Source organism: Triplophysa dalaica, chromosome 2, assembly GCF_015846415.1.
Source record: "Triplophysa dalaica isolate WHDGS20190420 chromosome 2, ASM1584641v1, whole genome shotgun sequence".
NCBI lineage: Eukaryota > Metazoa > Chordata > Actinopteri > Cypriniformes > Nemacheilidae > Triplophysa > Triplophysa dalaica.
This window is the reverse complement of record NC_079543.1, coordinates 8585117-8611196: the sequence shown is the minus strand read 5'-3', so window position 1 is coordinate 8611196 and position 26080 is coordinate 8585117. Positions and strand designations below refer to the sequence as shown.

The following is a 26080-nucleotide window of genomic DNA, read 5'->3' as shown; positions in this document are numbered from 1 at the left end:
CAACTAAATTTAGCAATAATGCCCACCTTACATTCGGAAACATTAAAATGAGCTGTTGCCAACTATGCTCTTGATATCAGGATTTATAATTCACGCAAGTAAACCAAAATCAAAAATACACAGCTCACCTAAGGCTATCATTTCACAAGTGCTCGCATCGCCATCATCGTAATAACCGTTCCTTATTAACACCAGCGCTTTAATATTTCCTAGACATTACCTGTGTGACCAACGGCTCCAACAGCCTCTCCACAGTCAGTGTGCGAATCTCAAGGCTCTTGGGGTCCCATTTCAGCAAGATTGGGGACGTAGCGCTAGTCATGTTTACTGCAAATAAAGAGGAAAGAGAAGAGGGATTAACCATTTTGAAGGATGAGAGAGATGTAACAAAGCAGAGAGACACAATTTAAATAAACAGGTGCAAAATCTAATTTTAATGCCTGTTACTTTTTTAACAAAATCAAAGGCCAGAGTGTCTGACGCGCATTTTTTATTAAAAAGAGGAACTCTTCTTTATTTTGAAAGTCTCAACATTTTGGGAATCCATCAAGCTTAAATGCTGAAATTGAGACGATAAAATATTAAAATGCGGATAGGAGGCATTTCATTAAAGGCTGATGACTTCAGAATGAATCGTGATGTGAGATACAGACATGGGTCTAAATTATTGTTGTGCACGTCTGACTTTATTAACTTCCGTGATAAAGAAAAAGCAAACACACCAGCCAGACTTTCAAAGCAGAGATGCACCGATACTACATTTCGCCACCAATACCGATAGCCAATTTATAGCCGAGTGATATCAGCCAATACCGATAGTTTGGTGGGTATATTAACTTGTTTTAAATAAGTAATTCAAAATGTTAATTGAACATTTCTTAACTTTCTGAATGTTATTAATCCATATTGACTATTAATATTGAACACCAAACTGATGATCTTTCTAAACATTTCATATACACAGAGAACAAATTCATTGCATCTTCCTGTCCTCTTTTGACTGACAGGATATATCGCCTCTGTTCATCGGCAGTTTCTTAACCTAATACCCGACAGTGTGAAAAAATGCTTTTAATGACCGATATCGATATTGGCCAATATGTCAATGCATCTCTAATATAAATTGGAACAGAATACATAAAAATAGCTCATCTAAAATATTTTTTTCTCTCATTTTCCATAGAATTCATATATTTTAAATGTGCTACAGTATTTTCTGGATTTACATTTATATATTAATTATATTAGGCATACTCTTTATTTTTATTACAGTCTACCACACATACATCGTATAAAGATGATATTAGTTATTCAACCTGCCAGCTTCTACAATTTTCCACTAATTTGGTCACCTTTGTCCCATGAGAGCTTATGAGCAACTATTAAAACTCATTTGGTAGTGTAGTAGATACTTCTAACACAGTGGTTGGGAACCTATGGTTGGCTTGACTTTTATGGTTTCTTAGCCTTTACCAAGATTTGATCCTTAAAAAACATAATTCATAACACATTTGAATATTTCAGGTTGTCGTGGCTAATAGACGCAGGCAGTGCTATGCGCAAGCGTCACGAAATTAATCAAGAGCAAACAACGTTTCTATGGTAACCTCCTGCGCCCGCAGCCAAGTTGAAGCTACCCAGAGCGCGAGGAGTCTAGAAGAGCGAGCGCCATGCTTTTATTGAAAGAAACGGTTCTCTGTGGCGTATTATATTGAACTTGTTGCCTCGCTATGTAATCACGTAAAAAGTTGCAGACATGCAAAACAAACCATGCAGCAAAGTATCCGGTGAGCAGATGGAAGCAAGCTGTGACGCATCAGTATGGATGCCCCGTGTTTAACTCCTCATATACGTGTAGGCAGTCTTTCTCGCATATGAACCATATGAACTCCATTCATGCAGCTAGTGTCAATGTTGACAGAGGCGTTTCAATGCCTCTTATTATTTTCTATTTTTACCAATGACCTTCCTTTTGTTTTAAAGTGTGCAAAGATAGTTATGTATGTCGATGATACAACATTATATTTATCAGCAACATCAATTGAGCAAGTGTCTACTGTTTTATATAAGGAAATAGAATTGGTTACAAATCGGTTGTGGAATAAATAATTAGTCTTAAATGTGACAAAAACAAAAAGTATTGTGTTTGGTTCAAATTCAAAATGTAAACTTAAACCACAGTTAAAATTGTCTTGAATAATGTGCATATTGAACAGGAAGAGGAAACAAGACTTTTCGGAGTGGCATTAGACAGCAGGTTGAAGTGGTCAATACACATGGTGAGAGTTTTCGGAAGAGTCCTGTCAACAGATGCACAAAATTTTTATCTCAACAGTGCATTGCTCAAATGGCACAAACAATGGTTCTTACTCATTTAGATTATTGTCCAGTTGTGTGATCAAGAGTATCAAGTAAAGATTTGAATAAGCTACAATTAGTCCAGAAAAGAGCTACACGACTCATCTTAAATTGTAATCGAAGGGCTAATATAACATTTACATTTAGTCATTTAGCAGACACTTTTATCCAAAGGGACTTACAGAGAGATCAGGGAGCAATAAAGCTATATGTTATACAGGAGAAATAATACAATAGTTGCTTATAACAAGTTAAAAGTTTCAACAAAAACCAGAACAAGGCCTATTGAGAGATCGTTTTTATTTTTTTTTGCCTGTCAAGTATTCACTGAAGAGATAGGTTTTAAGTAGTTATCTTTTGAGAGATGTGGTCGACCAGACTGAGTTAGGAAGAAAATTCCATCTGGAGAATGAGCGAGAAAGTGATTTAATGCCTTTTTGAGAAGGCAATAGAAGACCCCGCTCGTTTGCTGAACGTAGGGTTCTTGTTGGGGTGTAAGAGGGTTTGAAAATATGCAGGTTCAGATCCAGATATAGTCCTGTAGGCAAGCATTAGTGACAGGAACCTCATACGGGCTTCAAACGGTAGCCAGTGAAGGGAGATGACAAGGCGTGTCATGAGCACTTTTAGTTGGTTAGTATATGGAATGCATAAATGTAATGTATAGGACTTGTCAACTTATATATGTTATTATATTTAGTAGTGCAAGTCATAATTTTAAGACCAGGTATACATCAAAAGGTTTTTTACTTCCTGTTTCAAAAACCAATTCAAGGCAACGAACTGTAATATATAGAGGAATGTAAATATGATTTACCCTCAGATATTACATATTTTTTATATGTAAAATGAGGTTTAAAAAATCTTAATAGGTATATTGGTAGGACTCTCCTCAAAGCATGTATGTATTATAATTGCATTATAAAGAGTTATTAAAGTGTAAAATGCTTTATAATTCTTAATAATGTGTGCTGTAAATCATTATCTGTAGTTGTAAAAATATAACCAATTTAAAATGTGTAGTGTAACAATGTATTGCTAAGTGTTATAATGTTTCAACAGTAAAAACAATTATTAATAAGACATTACAAGGCATTAAAATGTGCATTACACTGCTTTAAAAATACTTTCATAATGCACTATACATACATTCTTAAAGAAAAGTGTTACCAGAATATTTAATGACACAATGTACAACATTTTTTTTTAAATGTTGTATCTTTTATTGACTTGATGTTTATTGTTGTTGTTGATGTAGTTTTGTATTTTCTACTTGTTGGGACCCCAGGAAGAGTAGCCAAGGTAGTGGCTAAATAAAAAAATGCCGGTATGTAAAAGCGTCTTTTGACCATGTAAGAACCAAACTACAAAGCTATTAGCAAGACGCTAGTCATGTCTCTTTCATGAGGTGTTGCGCAGACCGGTCGATGTATGACATCAAAGTGTCGTGAGAGCAGAGCTTTGTGTGCTTTCAAAACTTTCTATACTATGATGTCAGACCATCACCGATCAGTCAGCAGCATTTCAAGAAATCGAACATACCTAATGCAAGTTAAAAGACGGATATGCAGTATTTTGTGAGTATCAGTACTAAAGGTATATTTAAGATAAAATAAAGTTTAATTGAATTAAGTTTAATTGAATGGAGGCCTAAAGTTAACATGTAGCCTAAGTTGTTTATAAGTAATGGAAATACTTTTTGGAGCCCCAGATGTATGCAGTGTTTGGTTTGTTTCACTCTTTTTGAGTTGTCTGTGTACATGTTATCTTAATGAAGGAAAAGAACAATTGATCCCCACAGGGACCATGAGTAATACTATGGTCAGTGGACATAAATCAAGTTATTAGTATTTAAGTCATTGAAAGATGTTATATATATAAATAAGTGTTTTTTAATGGCTATTTTGCAAAAACGAATGAAACAAAACTAGAAAAATGTCTCTTTGGATAAAAGAGGTTCCCGACCCTGTTCTAACATACAGACGTGCTCAAATTTGTTGGTACCCCTCCAAACAAACAAAGAATGCACAATATTCTCAGAAATAACTTGAAACTGACAAAAGTAATTTGCATCCACCATTGTTTTTATCATATCTAATAGAAATCAGACTTTGCTTTTGATTTTTTATTCAAAAAAGGAAAACCTTTTTTCATTTATTTCAGATGTTTTGTTAGTTTTTATAGGACAGGCAGTACAGGACGGACCCCTGCAGCAACCTTGGATTATGAACTTTGCTTATAGGCTCATGCTTCAATTGTATCCATATACTTATATATATATATATATATATAAACTTTTTGTGCTGTCCTATGCACAATAAAACAATTTGTTGCATTGTATTGCATGTATGCCTTGTTCCATCATATTGTCATCTGGCCTAGATTCCCTGCATCTTTAGATCCTGCATCCAACCTTATGATTACTAAAACCATATGCATGTCCACAGCCCAGCTCCCAGTGCTTTGAACACAGGTAATGTAAGCAGATGCTTCCTGATTTAGGTAGACATCTGAGGTACAACATCAGGTCTGCATAGCAGCAGGGGGAAACGTTTGCGTGACTGATGGGAAGGAGGAAAACGTTGAAAGCTGCAGGAGATTCTAGAGGGAAAGTGTGAGAACGCGTGTGACTGGCCTAAAACAATACAAAACCCTTTTTTCTAAAGCTTTTATCTGTTCTGTACTGAACATTCAGAGAAGGAGCTGTAGAAAATTGTACGGAAAAGTAAAAAAATATGTAATAGGTTCTTTAGCGCTTTACCAAGGATTTCTACATGAATGAGACTTGATGATAGCATTAAACATCATGCAGAATAGATTGCAATTAGGTTTTTTCAGATGTGTCTCTGCTATTCCACATCCTCGATTCACACAGGAATAATCTGACTGAAAAGAATAATCAACATCACATCGAACATTCAGCTTCTGTTTGCGCCAGTATTTTCCTCACCTGTCAAGGAGCTACACATAAAAACCTGAAACTTTTGGGCATCTCCGTTCTTTGTGCTCAAGTTATGTCTCGTATTTCCCTTTTCAGATGTATCTGTCAGTGAATCCTCAGGAGGGACGCCTGGCACTCTCATGCGCCATGTCAAACATTCCCTTAAGCACAAACTCCAACACACACTGCAGTCACCAAATACACCATCATTTCTATTGAATGCACCAGTCTTCTAAACACCTTCTGCCTTGAAAAGCTTCTTCAACGATAAAGGTTGGCAAGCAGAAAGCGGACTTTATTTTCATTTGCGATTAAGAAAAAGTGTATTTTCAGCCCTTAAATGTCCACAGACAGCAAACCAGAAGAAAACCATGCAAGGTCTATTTCATTCCCTTATCGCCAGATAATGCCTCAATTATCCTGCGGAAATGAAAAGAGGAAGAGGATTAATTATTCTATTTCTTCATGGATGGCAGGATGATAATAACACCAGCTGTAACAAGGAGTTCTGCTTCTCTGTCACATGTGCATTCAACCGACAACACGTCTATGCTAACCAGCCTCAACCTCCTTGGATCGACATGCAAATTCATGCTGGTCCAAATGGGTCTGTTCAGCAGGGGAGACTGCAATAAACGCGGGGAAATGTGACATTATTGCATTCCAGTGACATTTTCATAAATGGGTGGCAGGTGGACGGTGATAATGCTGGAATATGTCAGGTTTTGACAGCGAGACGCTAAAGGGTTTAGAGCGTGTTAAATGGATAGTTTACCCAAATATGAAAAAAAGACGATATTTTGAAGGAAGTTGGTAAGCAAACAATTAGCGGTATCCATGCACTTCTATTTTATTGACACAAAACCTATGCAAGTCAATGGGGGTTACCGTTGATCAGTCACCGACATTCTTAAAAATAATTATTTTGTGTTCTGCAGAAGACTGAAAGTCATACAGGTTCGCAATGACGAGAGGGTTGGTAAATGATGACAGAATTATTATTTTTTGCAGAACTATCGATTTACTTTTTCTAGATGTTATGCGGATGTTATGCTTGACAAAATGACACTCATGTTTAGCTCAAATATCAGGAGAAATCTAATATCCAAAGTGGCAAAACTCTACTATGGCTGTACTATACTATGGCCAGCTCATGTCAAGAACTAACTATAAGAAAAATCATTATAATTAAATTTAGACTTCTCCATATCTATGATACAGCGCAACAACATTATTGGGATTACTGTAAAAGTCCTTTTTTTCCAGTTGATGGACAATGAAACATTAAGGGCTGGTTTCCCGCACAAGGAATGGCATAAGCAAGAACGAGGCCTTAGTTAAATTAGGATAATTAAGTTGTTTTAAAGAACATACTTTACAAAAAACATTTCTGTGTGCATCTTGAGACAAAATATTCGCAGTGATATACATTTTGAGATATGTCCGTGCAAGTTGTTTCCAACCAAGGCATCTCTCACATTAAAGTTAGTTTGAGGCTAGGTCTAAACCCTGTCAAGGAAACCTCCCCTAAGAGTCTTATCATGGACACGATAATGACTTTGATTATCCAATGAAAATCAAGTATTCCAGGAAGCTGATGTCTGGGCTGCATGACGCTGCAGTAGAGAGGATTAGATACAGCTCAATAACGCCTGACAAATATTGATCAAAAATCGATAAGAAACATCCACACATTGGGTTTCCATATTTTGAAGGGTCTTTCCATAGACGTAATGATTCTTATACTGTACAAAGTGTATATTCCCTCACTCACCCAAGGCCATAAATTATTGGTATTTCTATCTTTGTGGGGTCATTTGGCACAATATGGTCCGGTTTCAAAAACACAGCTCAGTTAAAGCCAGGACAATGCCTAAAGATATGTTGCTTTTATAAAAATGCCTTTTGGAATAATACATTATTGGTGTGCATCTTGAGACAAAACAATCGTACTGATATATTTATAGGTATTTCTGGGAAACTTATATTGAGGTCGGACTTTCCTTAAGCCTTGTCTGTGAAGCCGGGCCTAGGATTCATCAGAATTGCACACGCACACACACCTTCCGTAAAAACAACAGAGAAAGGCAGCAAAGCTTTAAAAGTTTAATGAGATGAAATGATAACATCACCCAGTGTCAAAGCAGGTGACATCACTGTTCCAGTGTCTTTCTGTGAGTTCTAAGAGAACACACTAAATCCCTCAAAACATGACTGATTCTATTCTGCATATTCCTGCCTCCCATCCAAAATGAAAGCCCTAAATTCCTCTGCAGGCCATCCTTGAGCTGTAAAGATTAAATCTAAAATGAATCCACACTAAACATCAGATGGGTAAACAGGAGATTATGTGCAAACCTGTCACTTGATTATTCGTTGCTTTAGGAACCCACCTACTGGAAAAATCCCAGAGATCTTTTGAGAGATCTCAATTATTTATCCTAGACAAAATAACATTTAAAATGAAATAAATTGGATACCTTAATATTAATCTAAAAAGGTATAATCTATAAACCTTTTAATCAAACGTGGGCACGCCTGGACTGTAGCAAACTTTCGGTTTGTATTTCTTTATCGGTTTGGCAAGTGTTTAAAAATACTCTATTCATATTTGATTTCATTTATGTTATTATTCTTTATTTTCTTATTTTCTTGTATAATTATTATATTAAATAAACGATTTGTTGAATTTTGTCATATATTAATTTTATGAAATAAACATTTTGTCAAATGCATCATGTATCTTTGTTGCATTTGAAGAAACCGCATTCGGACATTGATATCTAGCTGTTGAGCTTGGTATAGCAGTCTAAATAAATAAAAAAATGGTGAGACATGTTTAGCCAAGAGACAGTTATTCTCGGTTTCTTTTGTTTGTTATCAGAAATAATCCACAGGCACTCTATTATTTGAGAATGTGTACTGGAAGTTAATGGCAGTCCACAAACACAGCCATGCACAGCAATGTTTGTTTACGTTGTTGCTTTGAAACCGTCTATATCAAGATTCACAAAAAAATTTGGGAGGAAATATGAGGAAAAAATGGGAACAGCTTCAACCTTCCTCTGTGGAATGTTGACAACTGTCAAGAGCTTCCAGTGCACATGTTTTCATTATCAATGTAATAAAACAAAATGTTTTGATGAAAACAACCTACAACATGTAGGTTTATCAAGAGCATACACACACATATGAGTCACTTCACTTGTGTGAATACATTAAACAGCTGTAAAACTGATCTCAGTCCACATTCACCCAATATTGGTACTGACTGACACTGACTGAGGGTGCTCAGCAGTGTGGAATTTGGCTGGCAAATGACTTTGTTATGTACCAAGGAGGAGGACAAGAGGGCGTAGTGGCATTTGACAGGGAGCAACTTAAACCAACTATGCCATTTCACACTACATTTTTCCTTCCACCTCTCCAACCGACCTGTCTATCTGTGTTTTTATGTTTTCCTTTCTCCACAAACAAGCTTATTCTGCTGCGGGCACGGGGAAAGCCAGAGAGTCATAAGGCTGGATGGAGCGAGTGAGCAAGGAAGGGAGAAAAATGACAAGGAAAGACAGCAGAGGGAAAACAATAAAGAGAGAGAGCACTTTATACAATAGGAAGAAAACGGGGGTGGGGGTGAAAATAGGGACTTATACAAGAGACAGACTGAGATGGAAACAGCCTGGAATAAAGAATGCACACAGAGCAGATAAACTGCGGCAGCGGAAGTTTCTAGAACATGTCAGTGGCTGATGGGGAGATGCCCATAAGGACAATAGGCTCAGGAAATCACACGGTAGCAAATCCACACCCATTTTACAACACTGACTGAGTTTTTATCTACAGTTAAGTTTACACATTTTGGGGCAGATGAGTATAAATTTCAATTTGGCTGATCTATCCCAAAGAGATTACTCATTAGTGGTGCGGGTGGCTTGTTTTTGATGAGATCAGCTCTCCTAAAATACTCCTGACAGTGGAGAAACAACTAGTATGTGGGCAATAAAGCCATTCCTGACACTGGTGAAAAAAAATCTGCACTGGATTACTGCTGCAATGTTTGTGCACATCAGGGTTCTCAATGAATTCAAATGACCTTTCCAGTCATTTCAAATTACAACTAAGCATTTTTTATGATGGTATATATTTCCATGATTCAAATATTCATTGTCCGTGCTTGTGCATAAGAACCATTACGTTCCGATAGAAAAAAACTCATAAATATATCACCCACATGAAAATAATTATAAATGGAAAAAGATTTGTCACCAAACCAATGAACTGAACAATACCAGCTACACTCCTATTATAGTGTAAAACTGTGACTCGACTGCTACTAAAACAAAAGCACATTCCTTATCAGCCCACATTCTAGCAGCCCCTCGTGAAATTCCAACTTGAACAGCAACATTTGCAAACTGTAACACCATGAGGTCATCGTTTGAAATGTCCTCTATTATAAAGGAAGAGATTTTCTCGCACACTGACACAGCATCTTTAAATGTTAATATGGGCTCATCATTTAGTCTTTGGTCTTTTATTTTGTGGGTATGTGGAGACAGGCAAGTAGAGACATCATGTCCAATGATGGCATTTATATTAAGGAGGATCTATTGACTCAAATGCAATATAATATACATAACTATGTTTTCAGAGGTGTATCTTACATAATGAAGCATTATGTTTTTATTACCTTAGAATGATCTATTTCTATCTACATACACCGCAGGTCCCATTACATGGAATTTGTCATGTTGTTTCTACAGTAGCCCTAAACGGACAAACTGCTATACAGAGGGTGTTTCATTAATATGTTATCTCCTTCGGCAAAGAAGCGAAAACATGACGACATCTTAGCACTTTTATAAGCTGCTATGGTGCTTCAAAAGGGAGAGGTGGAGCGAGTCATTGGTTGCAATTGACCTATTGCTAAGCCCTGCCCCCCTTGGATACTGATGTTGCTATACATTTTTTTTTAAATATGCATCCCTCACAAAGCCATAATTGAGATACTGTAAATAAATATAAAGTCCGTTTTTTCACATCCTAAATGTGATAAAGACCAAAGGCAAAACCGGATTGTTAATACACTATCTCTTTCAGAGGTCTAAATTCAGAGACAATGGGCTCCAGCCTCAGTTCTGTTTCAGACAAAGCAGACACACACAGATGTTCGAAATGCCCACTGTAACCTTACCAAAGTATCAACAGAGAGAGCATTGTCTGAAACTCTAGCTCAGATCCTGAAGTGAATAATCAGATCATTTGTGATTTTTTTTTTTAAATATAGAAAGAAAGTAATAAAATTTATATTAAAGGTCCAGTGTATGACATTTTGCAGCATCTAGTGGTGAGATTGCGAACTGCAACCAACGGCTCACTCCACCCCTCCCTTTCGAAGCACTATGGTGGTTGACACAGGGCTAAGATGTCATAATGTTTTCTCTTCTTTGCCGAAAGAGGCAGATGTAGAGCAGTTTGTCCATCTAGGGCTGCTGTGTAAACATGTAGAATATTTGGCGTCACATTTTTTTTTTATCCATCTGTGCTAATGACAGTATCTGTGATGGAATAACTAGTGGATAAACAGCACTTATGCGTCTTTTCTCCTTCCTGACTTGTTTGGTGTGAGACGAGCGTGGCCGGGTGCGCATCTTCATCTTCCATGTTCCCATGCACTCCATCTAGGATGCGGCCCTATGTGAGTGCGCAAGCTCTCAGCCTCTCATGTTTAACTGTCACTTGCATTTAAAATCAAAGAAGAATTCTTTAAACAGTAACACATTGTCGAGAAAAGGGCAAACAGCATATAGCCACTCTTTTATGTACATGTACTGTATTGTGATTTTGTCCGATGATGTTGTGTTTATAAATCAGAATTTTAGCAGCGGTTAAAATGACTTCTGGTGGCATCCCGTGTCACCTTCAACATCTTCTGATGTTGAAGGTGCTCAATTTCTCAATTTCTATCGAGAATTGAGTATTGTAGTTTTTAGATATGTGATAAGTTATTGCAAAGATGTCCTTCTTGCACAAAGTCATAGCGTTTGGCTGCTACTTGTAAGCAAACGCTGGGAGTGTTTTTTTTCTTTACTAAAAAAGCGCTTTTGTCAACTTTTCCTTGTCAAAAAAGTTCTTACACTAACACGACGTGATGACGTCACAAATATGCTAATTCGTTTGTGACGTCACCAGCGCCACAAGTCTGGCAAAATCCTAAGGGAAACACTGTGATTCATATGTAGGGTGTTTCTACGCCCCTGAAGACATAGTTCTGTCCTGTCTATTATATTGCATTTCTGTCAATAGATCCTCCAAAAAATGACACAGCACTTTCAACTTGAATTGATTGACTTTTATTCAAATCGAACCAAATTCTTCAACTGAAGGCTGGATGCAACACAACACAATACAAAGGAATTACACCCCATGTTGGTGATACATTATGTGACCAGCTACAATGGATTCTATATTACAATGTTGTGCGCCGTTTTGATTATAATAGGAGCGATCGGATAACACACCAATGGCTTACTGATTTGTGTCAACATTTCCTTCAGATAATGTAAATGTAGTTTCCTTCTGCTTCTCACACAATTATCGTGATCATGGAATGATTTGATAGTCTCATGAGAAATGTGCAAGCGAGTGCGGAGCAGGAGATTGGTCAGCTCAGACCTGCTATTTTTAACAAGCTCTGCCAGTGACAATGGTCAGACCCACCATACCAACGTTCTCACACCCCCAGCCTCGTCTCTCCCTTACCCACTCAGTCTCTCTCTTTCACGAATGTATTATCTGCAAATTCCCTCATACTGCCACACTCACCGTTTCCCTAGCTGTTTACTCGGATTTCATCTAAACTCAAATTGAGGTTTATACCTTAAAAACACATGCAGTCATGTAAAACAGGGTCAGGATGAGCTGCTTGGTTCGGCGCTTCTGTATTACCAATATTATTAAGCTATGAAACATGCCGTTCTCTAAATGAAATTGTTTAGAAAAGAGCTTTTGTTCAATGATTCGAGACTGTTTACTGATTACACTGACCGTAAGCGTGATCTCTCCTCAGCATTGGGAAACCAAACCTCATCTAGAAAAGTTGTGAGTGTGTTTCACAGCTCAAGAGACTTAATGGAGGTGCGGTGATATACTATTTTATCAACTTTGTCAGTTGGAGTGTCACCTAAGGAGTCTGATGAAAAATGTTCGAGCCCATAATGAAATCTTTGACCTTTGTTTTACTACTTTGGCATCTATGCTTGGGATGAAATGAAAATTATATTCATTTACACATCCTCATGTTATTACAAACCTGTACGACTTTCTTCCTTCCGCACAGCACAAAAGAAGATATTTTGAAGAATGTGGTAACCAAAAACTGAATTGAACCCTATTGACTTCCACTATATGGACACGAAACCACAGAGACATTTCTCAAAATAACTTATTTTGAGTTACACAGAACAGAGAGTCACATACAGGTTTTGAAAGACATCCGTGTAAATAAATGAGAATTTTGATATTGGCTATCACTATCTCTAATGAAACTTTGAGAAAGACAACAATCTCAGAAGCTTCAGCAAGCATATTGCTTGCCTTCTGCAATAAAGTAGTAGTTTTGACCACATGTTTTCTTTGTTAAATATCAGAAACAAATCTAAGAAAATCCTAAGCAAATATCCAGTGTTGCATTAAAGACCTGGAAAAACACTTTCCGTTTCAGAGTTATTAGCTTACGTCCCACATATTGCTCATTTCTTGGCATCTAGAGGGGCCAGAGAGATAACAAACAGATTCGAGCTAAACGGAGGAGGGAATTTCTCGCTTTATTGCTCTCCGGTGACAAACGATGTGCCACCACAATTTCCAGCTTTACGCAGGGCTTCATTGCAAAATAAAATGACAACAGCAGCAAAGAGTCTGATTACTCTCCACAGCAACTGCCTTTGAAACTGAAGTTAATAAGGTTTGAGTTAACAATTTTTGGGAAAGGTAAATGAGTGCCGACAACTAATTTCAGCGCTGGTGAGAAAAACTCTTAGGGGCTTCACCTCAACAGGGACTGCCTATCAAACTGGTCTAGTTACAATGTAACAAGCAAAAAATGACAAAGTGCAAGTTTGACATTTAAAACAGAATGCAATTGATTATAATTCTATAAACACATTATTTGTAAATGAGGGCATGAAATTCTAGAAAATCTAAATTGTAGAAGAAACAGGCTTGATGGGACCCGTCGCAATTCAATAAATCTCTTCGACGCTGGGGCAAAGAACAGCTGTCCTTGGTTTTGATTAGAGACGTAATGCATGAAGAAGCAAAATAGAAAAAAATTATCTATTTCGAAGATTAATGTTCAAACATGAAATAGGATTGCTGTTTTCATCCGTACCGCCGAATGCTCTCTGCATATTGAGTACAGAAAGTACATCTCTAAAAATTAGATTCGGAATCAGACGATACTGTTTGGATGCCACGGCTTGATTTCACAGCCAGAAACAAATCGTATTTACGATCACAGCCTGGCCGTCAAAGGAGAATACTCATAATAATTGAGCAAAGTTTAAAGAGCGTAGTTTTATAGATGTTCTTAAATTACCAGTCACAGTGACTTCGAAAGTCCTATTGATCTCTTTCAGCAATAGAACGTGAGACAGCCGGCACGCCAGTGACCATCTGTCCCGCACTGCGATTGCTGACACCTCTATAGTAGGTAATTCGGCTGCGCCGAATGATGACTAGTCAACTCACTTGATCTACCCTTCAACCGCTAACAGCTGAGCCAAAACATCCATTGACCCAGCATAGACTTTGGCTTAGTTGATCAAAGTTAATTAAGCCGTTTAATTAAACTGTGTTGAAAACTCATCCGATAGTGTGGGCTGCAAAGCAGGAGGGATGGTTGCATGTATATCTACAAGACAAAATGGGATAGCCCGGTGTGTAACTTTTTACCGCAAAATTACCCTCGGGGGTGCTTAAAGCATGGGGAGAAAATACAGAGTAGGAAGGGGGTCAAACAAACTCAAAGAGGGGGAAATAACTAGAGCTTGCACGACTACACATACTAGTTGTCACTTTAGGGCCGGCTACCACCTTGCAGAGTTTAGTTCCAGCCTCCTGCCTGAAATTATTAAGAGATCCTGAAGACTAAGCATATTCAGGTGTATTTTATTAACGTCTCTGGGGGATGGTGGCAGGTTTGATTAGCCATTCTCTGGGCCTAATGAATTCCTTGAGTCAGGTGTGAGACTAGATTAGAATTTATGCAGAATTCACAGTAGGCCTATTGCTAAGTTTTTCATAAAATGATTTGAACTGTGAGACATTACGTTACAATTCAAAACATATTACGATTTTTCTTATCGTAACGTTCACAACTTTTTTACGGTTACTGTTAGAATTCATAGAGGTTTTGTAAGCTTGGTGTTAATGCGCCAGAAGGGTGCTCAGAGATATGCAAATACATAGGCTGACAGCCAGGTAGGAGATGCTATCATTGGATTTGGACCAAATCAATAACCAGTGTTTGTAAAATGTTGCCTACCCAAGCTTTAAGCTTTTACTGTGTAAAACAAACAGCACTGAGTTTTCTGAATGAGACACATTATTACTAAACTTTGTATACAATCTGCTAAAGTTTCACAATGACATATATCTTGTTTACATTTACTGCATATTAAAATGTCAAAGGAATACAATTTACAAGCTTTATATCATTATAAATGTGATTCAGAAGACGGCAGCCTGTAAGGTTTACAACCAAAGAGTCACACCCTTCTTGGTGTCACTGTAGCTGTCCACACCAAATTTAAGACTTTGGCACTATAGCTTTCAGCAAAACCTTGCTACTTTTAATACACCCGCCTTACAAATTTATGTTCTCCCCTGCCCTGTTCCATTAAACAGTTACTTTCCTAAATATTTACTTTCTGTCCCTATATGGCAGAATGAGCTGCCGGCACAATTATTAAGATATGCTTCTGTTTCAGTAACACTTGAATATTCCACATCTGCTGTATGAGCATTCATATATCATCTCTAAAAAAACCATTTTCACAGCTAATCTGATTTGTGTATTAGCCTCAGTTTACAATTAGGCTTATGTAGATTGTTCCTTGTTGCCTACGATAACTGCCATGTTTCCTCATTGTAATGGCTCTTTGAATAAAAGCAACTACTAAATGAATACATTGTAAGTGTATAATACTTAAGCACTGATTATCATATATGAGTGTGAAACAACGGGAGTGAGAGGTGTGCTAAGAGATTACGTAAATCATACGAGCCTTCTTGAACTTGCCACAAATGTGTCCAGTAATACAAACTCTAGTACACTTTTCAAAGTATAATGTTTCTCTTAAGCTAATACCTGAGCTAACACCAAAGTTAAAAGTGGCAAATAAAAGTCATGGTTCTCCCTAAAATGAAAATGCTGTCATCCTCTTGTCATTTCAAAGCTGTGTTACTTTCTTTCAGAGAACTCAAAAGTAGATATTTTGAAGAAAGTTTACCAAACAGCAACAGTACCCTTCACTTCTATTGTATGGACACAAAACTAGTGAATAGGTACTGTCACGGTTTGGTTTCACAGCATTCTTCAAAATATCTTCTTTTGTGTTCTGCGGAAGAAAGAAAGTCATACAGGTTTAAAATTACAAGAGTAAAAATTAATGATGAAATAATATTTTTTTGTGTGTATTAATTGTATTCATCTTTCAGAAACGTGTTTATGTTGCCAAACTCTACTGACAACAAAATCCGTTCATATAATGTAGCTTCAGTGGCAATGTACAGTGTGTGTGGCTTCAAGCCGTAGTCTGAATGATGAATAAAATACCTTAATCTCTATTAAAGTACAGACTCTAAGTACCCAACAGATATTAACTGTCTGCCAACTTAAAAGTTATGCAAGTACGCAAGCACAAATGCTTGGAGCTATGCAAGCTCGATTTCATGCACTGTTGCTTTATGTTTGGGAATGAAATTCATAACCATCTTGGTGAATGCCACCTTCTTTGACGTCTTATTTTCCTTCTTGCTAAATATAACAGCACATGTTCTCCAAAAGCCAAACACCTGTATGAAACATCTGGAATGGCCCAATGTGAGAGATATACCATCAATAAGCCAGTGCACTTCTTGATCCTGTTACATATTTTTTACCTGACTGTACCGTCTCTAAGTGCAATGTATCAAAACGACACAATATCTAAAAGAAGACTGAAGGTAACATAGAAATGTATAAATGTTCCAAACCAAAAACACTAACATCTATTGGTAGAATTTAAGGAAGCTGTGCAAAAGAGCAGTGCTACATGACTAGGCTCAGAATTGCTTGTTTGACAGTGGAGATCAACAAGAAAACTGTTTCTGCATGATCGGTATGAGGGAGGATGAGTTGTCCTCTCACTGATAGCTCTGAAAACGTTCCCACCAATATTCTCCTGACATCAGTTTAGTGTTTCCTCTTGTAAGGCCGAACAAGTCTATATCAGTACAAATGCGCTTCAACATGTAATCACTGATGGGTAACCTGCACGAACAATGCAACTTCTGAATCCCACTTGGCTTCTCACAACATTAGCATTTCTGTTAATGGGTTTTAAGTATTTTAACATGAGTCCAAAAGTTCTGCATGCCAGCTAAGAATAATTCAGAACTATTAAAAAAAACCTCCCTCTAATACAATATATAGTAGAGTAATAGTCCCCTTTAGACCTAACGGTAGGAGTAAGTAAATAACCTTTCACTAGATTTAGTACATCCCTTCAAATGCTTCATCACAGCTATATACTTAAAACAGACTCAAATTACTTTTCAATCTTTGTCTGTGCTCAGTTTGAAATAGCCTTCTAACTTTTAACAGCGGTAATAAAGGCTTTTATCAAAGGCAATTTCACTTCTTTATTCAAAGCCACTTTATGGGCACATTTAATAGCAGATTTGAGAAAGCAGGTGATTAACGATTATTTGGAAACTGCAAACCAAAATCTAGTCAGACCGTTTCAAGCTAAAAAAAGTAAAATAAATGTAAAGTATAGAAATGTATATGGTTTCAATTGTTTCCAAAACAGATGTGTTTTGTTGTCAGATGTGAGGCACTAAAGACGTTTTTAAAAAAAAGAGGCATTGGCTATCTCTCAGAATTAACCCGTAAAATATTTATTTGTGTGATTTTATGGTATGTCCGTTTCCTTCAGGTTTACAGGTGTCCTAGTGGAGGATCCACATCAAATAACATAAAGTAAAAGTCAGCGTTTTTCCTGCATAGAGAATTGTAGAGGGTCGCCTCCATCAAATGTAGTGCCGCCCCAGACTCCAAAATTGCATTTAACAGAATGTCATTTGTAACTGCAGTTGCTGCATTATGCCACAGTTGTGGCGCTGTTTCGTTATCAACACACGGAGGCGCTAAAAAGAGTTGCAGAACAAGAGCTTGCCGTGTTCCAAGACTGTTTGTTTTGCATCCAAGTACGTTTAATTTCTTTACATTTCTTAAATTAACATGACGTACATCATTGTCATGTCTTTAGCTGTGCAGTTGGATCGTTGAATCAATGTGTACTGTACACAGCGAGTTCGCCAGTATGAACGTACATTGCGTTTAGAACGACTCGCAGACGAATGACTTATTTGAACTGATTAAACCATTGAACTTTTCAGGCACTAGCGAATATAAGATATCATCGAATCATTTAAAGTGAACCACAGAGACTGCAAGATGTGAATGAGCTAGTAAGACTGGTTAAATCAGTTGGCTAGCCTGAAAAGTTTGTTGAAAATGATAAAAAAGCTTTATTTTGTAAAAAAATTGGTTGAAAAAAAGTGTTAAAATAACGTTAATATTGTCATTTTCATCCAAAACTAAATTAGAACTTTTAATATATCAAAGTCACTTTGGTTAAGCCACTTAAAGGTACGGTAGGCCTTCGTGTGTGTGTACAACATCGGGATTGCACCACCTCCACCTCATTTTGAGCCAGGAAAAACCCTGAAAGTATGTCACTACGCTAAATAAACAGAAAGTGTCCGATTAGTCTTGTCTTCATGTTTTTCACTTCAGATTAATTCAAACCTAGAGGGTATAAATTCCTTCTGCTTTCTATAATTCAGGGTGAACAATCCTGCTCCTCGAGAGCCTGAACCGTCTTGCAGAATTGAACTCCAACCTTGATCAAATGCACCTCTGCCTATAGTTTTCAAGTTATCTAGACTACCTTGCTTAGCTGTTTAGTCCTTCAATAGATATCTGCACATTTAAAATCAATATTTTAACACTAAGTAAATTATACTACAATACATATTATAGTAAATGCAGTAAAGGGATACTTCACCCAAAAATAACATTTCTGTCATCATTTACTCATCATTCTTCCAAATATCTTTCTCAATGTTCATCAGAACAAAGAAATGTATACTGATTTGGAACAACTCGAAGGTGGGTAAATGATGACAGAATTTGAATTTTTGGGTGAAGTATACCTTTCATATTTTCTTCCCTTCAGTGCAGTAAGCACACCTTTACTTTTAAGTCTCTCTGTCTGGGTACAGGCTTGCTGGGTTCTCTTGATTACTTTTTGTTTGTTTAAGCTAACAGATCCCCATTTCTTCAGCTGGAGACACCATTGAGACCAGATCCCCTGTTATTACTCAGCCTGTGCCAGCCACACAATGAGCTGACACAGGCCAAATCTGCTCTCATAAGACACATAAGACATTACCACTGTGTTCATCGTTTACATGAAACGTGGCATATACAATTATTTAAATACCACTGTAATGTTACACAAAAACAAAAATCATGCGACGCTTTCCTACTTCTTCAGTAACCCAATTGTACGGAGGCTATGACGCTGCTGCACTCCTCCCTGTCAATCAAACTTTAGACTACTAAATGCAGCCTCTGGATGCCTCTCACGGCTCCTGTTACAACGGCATAGAAACTAAAATAAAACAGCATTGCAGGAGCGACGCGGCAAAACTAAAACGCTTTTATTACGATCAAACAGATGATAGAAACTTCAAAGCAATCCGACATTTCTTATTCGGAAGTGCTGTAAATAGGTCTAACTTACAGTATGTTGTGGAAGTTGGCAGCATGCTGTCGCTTTAAAAAGGTTTGTTGTCAAGTTTGACTGAGGTAAAATTAACTCTCGCAAGTGTTCATAGTAACAATCACAATTACCCTAAGAAATGTAAACATGTCACGCCCATTTCAATTTGCTTATCCAGCACACAATAAATAAAACACGTGAATGGCTTTACTAGACAGTAGCCTATTATCTGATTTAGCAAACCCAAGTAAAACGAATTAAAAATTCACTGGGGAACCTGACACTTCCATTAGGCTACTTGACTGACGTAATTTTCATAAATAAATAAACCAATAATAGATCAACAAACTAAGCTGCAAATACAAAGCTTTTTTATGATCCTTTGCAGTAGCCTACATAGTTTACCTAGCCTACTGTCAATTTTATGTTATGTACACTTACTTAGAAGACGCTGATTTATCAGCTCTATCTGACACTAGTCAACATGCATTATCCTTAACATCAATTGTGACATAAAAGCTGACACTGTAATTTAAAATAAAATAAAACGATCTATGATACTAATACTTCACATCTTCCCAAAGTAGAATAAATGAAAATATCGACTTCTCCAGCAAGTCAATTGTGTCAACCTGTGTCTTTTACATATGAACACATCCAGCAAGTACCGGCAAAATATCTGAACGTCATAAGTCTAAAGTTGTATCCATTCAGTAACCTGACTGTTTCCTAATCGTTAACGTTCACAGACTAAAACGCCATTCAACCGTTGTGTAGTGTAAAATCGACAAAAATAGGTAATTGCAGACAAAGAATAACGGGACATGAGAGATTTAAGACAGGAGGCGCTCCGACAAGGAGGAAGGAGCGTGTCCACAGACCGCAGTAAGAAAAAAACAATAATGATAATTTTTACAAATATTTAATATAAGCGAAATAACGCCGATTATAACGCTGATTATATCCTATTCATGTGCTAAAAAGCAAGCTTTAGTTTATGATAATATGGGCTGGTTAGCCAGGAAGCTAGCAGGCTGCAGATGGGAGACACTGCCACCACCTCGCCGCTGAAATAACTGTATTCATTCAGCTAAGAACCCTACTGGATAAACAGACGCTTCGGGGCATATACAATAAACAACTTAATCGGACATTAGGCTGTTCAAAATGGATTTGGGATCACCGCCAAATAAGACTGCGATGCCCAAGCCTCGCCTTTTTGAGAGAACCTATAGAGACTGCTCATCGCAAAGCAAGTGGCTTCCATAGATACCTTCAATGATGACAGTCCCTGTGCACGAGCGAAACACTTCCGAGGAAATACGATGATGGGGTTTATTTCCAGATGGACGGCTTACCGAACCTGGCTGGTAAATTCAAACTAGCAAAAATCCACCGGCTTGCTTCTCAAGTGATGGGAGCAGAACGAATCCACGCGTTGCTGTGGGTATCTAGGAAATGCTCGTCTCTCTGCCGCTCCCTGCCAAATAATGACCCCTCCCACAGAATCCACAGCCACACAGACGACAGGTGCTGAGTATGCGCGCTCCCTCCGAGCGCGTCCGCTTGCTAAATAGTGAGCCGTGTGGTACCAAATGGTCAAATCGCGGAGACTCTATGATGCGCATGCGCAGTGTGAAAGGCATAAGAGCGCAGGCTGGGATGGGCGGGGCGCGAAGATGCTGCGCATCTTTGTTATTTGTGATGGCTCAGCTGGAGGACGGCACGCGTGCTCGGTGATGTGCCAGTTGACAAGTGTTTGAATTTGTGTAGGCTGTGTTATCTTTTGTTTGCCTTCTTGGGAAACAGGCCTATTGTGTTATATGTGAATACTGTTTAAATGTATTTTAAATAATTTAGAGTACAATAGCATTGGAAGTCCACGCATGTATTCTTTTGTGGTGTTTTGGGTAATTTTTGGTGACATCAATACATCTTATTTTGTTCGTTTGCATGGAAGTGACTGAGTAAATAAAGATAAAAATGTCATTTTTGGGTGAGCTACCTTTAAAGTGTCTGATGAATACCACCCCCCGGTGACAACTAACTAAATAAATATAAATTCACAGCCAAAAAGGGCAGGAAACCTTGATACAGTAGAGACACTCCATAATATGAAAATATTCCATTTTAACTCTATTCCCAGACGTTAGACGTCATCGCACATATAAAGCTCGCAATTGATGCAACATGGCCAAATATCTCTTAATAGATGCAGATTCATTCACGGAGTAATAAATTACCATTTTTTATAAGATTTTTAATAAAGTTTGAAAGAGTTGTCGGAGGCTTGTTGATTGTGACGTTGATAGCGAGCGACCTTAAGCGTCTGTTTTATAGCATCGTTTTAGCATTTTACTTCTGCCATTTGTATAACGGTTTCAAAAGTAAAAAATGTTGTGTTAATTTGTGAAGATTACAAATCGTGTAAACACCATAAACCATTGTTAATCACAGAGCTTATTTTTTGTGATCTTCAAGAAGTCTATGGGTGAAATGTATAGGCTTTTGGTTTAGGCAACCACTGCAGCGCTAACTTCCGGGTAGGCCATACAAAAAATGTCATCTCTGCGGCCCTATCAAATGAACACAAAAAAATCAACAAACAGTTTATTTAAAACAATTATTATACAATAAAAAAATAATTGTAATTAATATTAAGATAAATTATATAAAAGATAAATAGCTATATTGTTATACACTATAGCCAAACACAAACCGGAAGTTGGGTCAGGCGCACGCGCGTCCAATGAAATGGTCTATACATATTCATTACTGCAAATCTGGTGACATGACTTTATTTTGGTTTTAAATAACATACCATGTTGGAATGGGTAGTAAAATCAATTATGTCACAAATAAATCCTGAATAAAAGAAGCCTTTAAGACTGCAGCCCCCCAAAAATCAAAAATCTGAAAATCAATTAATGCTTAAAATTAACTAATGTTTTAAATGCTTAGCTTTATTTTGGTTCTCAGAATAATTCAAAGGCATTTTATAATGCTAATGAGCTGGAACGTTACGTCAGATTAAAGGGATATTTCACTACCAAATCAAAATTGACCCATGTTTTACTGACCCTCAAATTATCCTAATTGAATAAATTTTTCTTCTGGAAGAATAATCCAGTCCGAGTTACAATAAAATTTATGATTTTGCTTCCAAGTGGTAGAATGGGAGTAAACCGGGGTGTTGATTTTTTGAAGCTCCAAAAAGTGCAATCAAATCATGCTTTCAAAGAACTGCTGGAAACAGCTACGTGGTCTTAACAAAGGTATTCTGAAGCGAATCAATGCGTTTGTTTAAGAGAATTATCCATATTGACAGCGCTATTAACGTTGATGTCTGGTTTCAGTCATCTCTCGAATGCGTGTGAACCAGATGGCAGATGACGCAGGCGTGTCGTATTTCCGTTGACGAACGCTGCATTTTTCGTTTTCAACCAAAAGGATAGCGTCTACTCTGGCGGGAGAGTTCGTCACCGCCATTTGCCGAAAGAACAAGTCTCTGGTTCACACAAATTCGAGATATGACGGAAGCACATCATCAATGGCCAGATTGCATCGCCTTAATTGCAAATTAATAGTCACTGTTGTTAATTGACTTTATAGAGATAGTTATACACCCAAAACGAAAATTCTTTCATCATTTACTCACCCTCATGTCATCCCAAGCCTATTTGACTTTCTTTCTTTTGCAAAACAAACATATTTAGAAGAACGTTGGTGCCCCAACAACATTAGGACCCCCTGACTTTCATTGAATGTCTATGGACAAATTCTGTTGGATTCCACAGAAGGAACAGTCATACATGAGGATGAATATTTTTTTATTTTTGTGTTAACTATTTCTTTAATACACTTGTTGTCTGTTCATGTACGCTATTCAAATTATAGATCGTTGTGCTTTGTAGGCCAAGGTTGTAGGTCCCCTCTCCTTTCACAGACACAACATAGTATTTCTCTTAAGTGAAAATGAATGTAAACGACTGTAACATGGTTCTGAATTCAGTGAAAATAAATCTAAGGGGTCAGCACAGGTAATTTTACAGTAACAGTAATAACCAATATTAACTCCATCACTCTTACCCTTTTCCGTACGGTGAGCATGGTAAAAGAAAATGCGATCACACAGCTGTGTTGATCTAGGGGTATGACGTTATAGCCTGGGACTTTAGCAGGAAGGATCCAAGGTTTTTCAGGGAGATAATGGCTGTCATAGGGAGAGTCTCAGTCCTGCCCAACCCCTCTCAAACCACCATCTGCTGCTTTCCACTCTCTTCATCTGGAACAAATCAGCAATGAGCTATCTGAGCCAAACCTGATTACGCTTGCTTATTTGTTTTGTATGTACATTTGTGCCTAAATCACCCAACATGTACACTCACATTTATAATTTATAGTCTATAATTTTCTATTTAGTTCAGAAAGTGCTCTTGGACCTGTGTTGTTTACTTCTTGGATAATGGTCTACATAATTTGGTTTATTTGCATTTATTTTACATTGATTTCAACTTTCCAGTCAAAATGTACGTATTTATGCATTGTTTCATATGCATTTTGTACTATATTGCATGTTCTAGTTAGGCAGCATGATCCAGGAGCACATGATCGTCTAATACACTTGTTTTCTGTTTATACAGGGGATATTTACAGCCATAACCATGCACTTGGGGCCCCAATACCCTGCCCATCTGTGGAGTACACAAGTTTAAAGCTGCCAATTGGCCCAATTGGACACCAAAGCACAGATATGATCGGGGTGGAGCCATCCTAGGGGACCTTTATATCACCCTGGCCCAATGACAGCCTTTCGAATAAATTCCACTTCCTTCGCTTCCCACAGCATCCTCAGCTCTAGGATGGATAGTATTGGTGGGATAGATGTTCCAGTGATGCAACATTGGGTGTAAGGCCTGTAATTTCCTCCTCTGGCAATAGGTTGTACAGCTTTAGTTACAACACACACCTGTGGAGAGAAACAGGGAGAAACGGTTATTGGATGTGAATGCTAAAAAGAGGGTGAGGATTAGCTTTTACCTGCCTGCTATGAAGAATGTCACCTGAATGTATGATTTAATGGAAAGCACATGGAACACTAAAGAACGAAGCAACTCCACTGGAATTAACACATGGCAACAGGATGACCCACACTTGACCGATGTTACGGACCAATCAGATGGCATCATTATGTTTCCCAAATATATTGCCCTAAACCTAATTGAATCAATGAGCAATGCATGACAGATTTGCAATAGACGCAATAGACGTTGCAAACGTCATGTAAGAGAAAACATGAATCAACATACTACATGTCTTACAAAATAAATTATTTCGAAAGCCTTGTCTAGAATGTTTGATAGTGTTTAGAATTTTTTGAATAATATGCAGTTCCCTATCGATACTTCACTCATATTGCGTAGCGGGACACTTAGGGGAAAAACAATTATTTGTAATGTAATGAATACTGCATGGCCATTGATTTGTGCACAGTAAAAATTCTACACCAATCGCAACAAAGCTTCACGGACCTATGGACATGGAGCCCGCAAAAATGGGCAGGGTTTATGGCTATATAAGCAGGCACATCACTGTAGGGTCCCCCGATTTCTTCTCCATCAGCAACGACTCTACATTCGCTACTCGAGACTGTTGCTTCGCCATTGAAAAGCTTTCGCAGCGGATTGGACCCCTCTGCTCAGCTTTCAGTCTTCACATGCACCAGTCTTTTTCCCTGCCGCCATCCTGCAATTTCTAAAAGAGAAATTTTCTAGCTTTTTCCTGTGGCGTTGTTGCAAATCCCGCACCGTCCTTGTCACTGGTGTGGGGTCTTTCTACACGCCTCTGTCGGTCATGGCGAGAGCGTCTCATGCTTTGGGTCATCCCACGTTGAGGACATACTCAAAGAGACGGAATGCCCTCATTGTGAGAGTATTAGTCTCTTCTCTCTGTGCTCGTGGATCGCTTTCTTTTCAAAGAGCCTTTCCGCCACTAACAGTTCACGCCCTCCCGTTATCTGGTCTTGTTTGGCTGAGTCGAATTCGACAAGGACGACCGCATGTCGATAGCGTCTTCAGATGCGGAGGAACAGTCAAGCTCAGTATTTGACCCCGCCCCCTGCCATCTGCGAAGCCCAGCGAATCCAAGCCAGGTGTGGACTCAGAGGTCTTCCGGGTCCTTACAAAGGCTGTCGAGGAACTGAGCCTCTGCAGTCTGTGAATCTACGTCCCTTAATGCTTAAACCGTTCTTCTTCTAGATCTAGCATCGGTTAAATGTATGGGCAATTTACACGCGCTCTCTGTGATCCCCCTCCTGTGTTGAATTTGGGCCTGATGACTCTAGGGTTGTCCTGAAACCAAGGCATGGCTATGTACCTAAAGTGCTCTCTACCTAAGTGCTCACTCCTCTGAGCAGGATAGGGAGCTGAACCTGCTCATCTCCCGTCAGAGCACTGAAGGTTTACATTGAGCGCTGTGCCCCCTTTAGGCAGTCGTTACAGCTTTTTGTTTGCTTTGGTGGCCGCACCAAAGGGTCCCGGGTCATGAAGCAGAGACTTTCTAACTGGTTAGTTGACGCTTTTGTGCTAGCATATTCCTCCTTGGGTCTTCAATGCCCCACGGGAGTTAGAGCCCACTCTACTAGAGGTGTCTCATCTTCCTGGGCGTGGTCTAGCGGTGTGTTCATAGCAGAAGTTTTTGCAGCAGCCTGCTGGGCCTCGCCTTC

General features: G+C 38.2%; 1 protein-coding gene across 1 annotated transcript in view; it reads right to left on the bottom strand.

The window, feature by feature from the left end:
- Positions 1 to 20936, bottom strand: part of ctnna2 (catenin (cadherin-associated protein), alpha 2) — a 372393-nt gene extending 351457 nt beyond the window's left edge. The window contains 2 exon segments of the mRNA XM_056771020.1: positions 221 to 327; positions 20630 to 20936. Coding sequence (XP_056626998.1) covers positions 221 to 322 — 102 coding nt within the window. The 5' untranslated portion in view covers positions 323 to 327; positions 20630 to 20936.
- Between the last annotated feature and the right edge of the window lie 5144 nt (positions 20937 to 26080).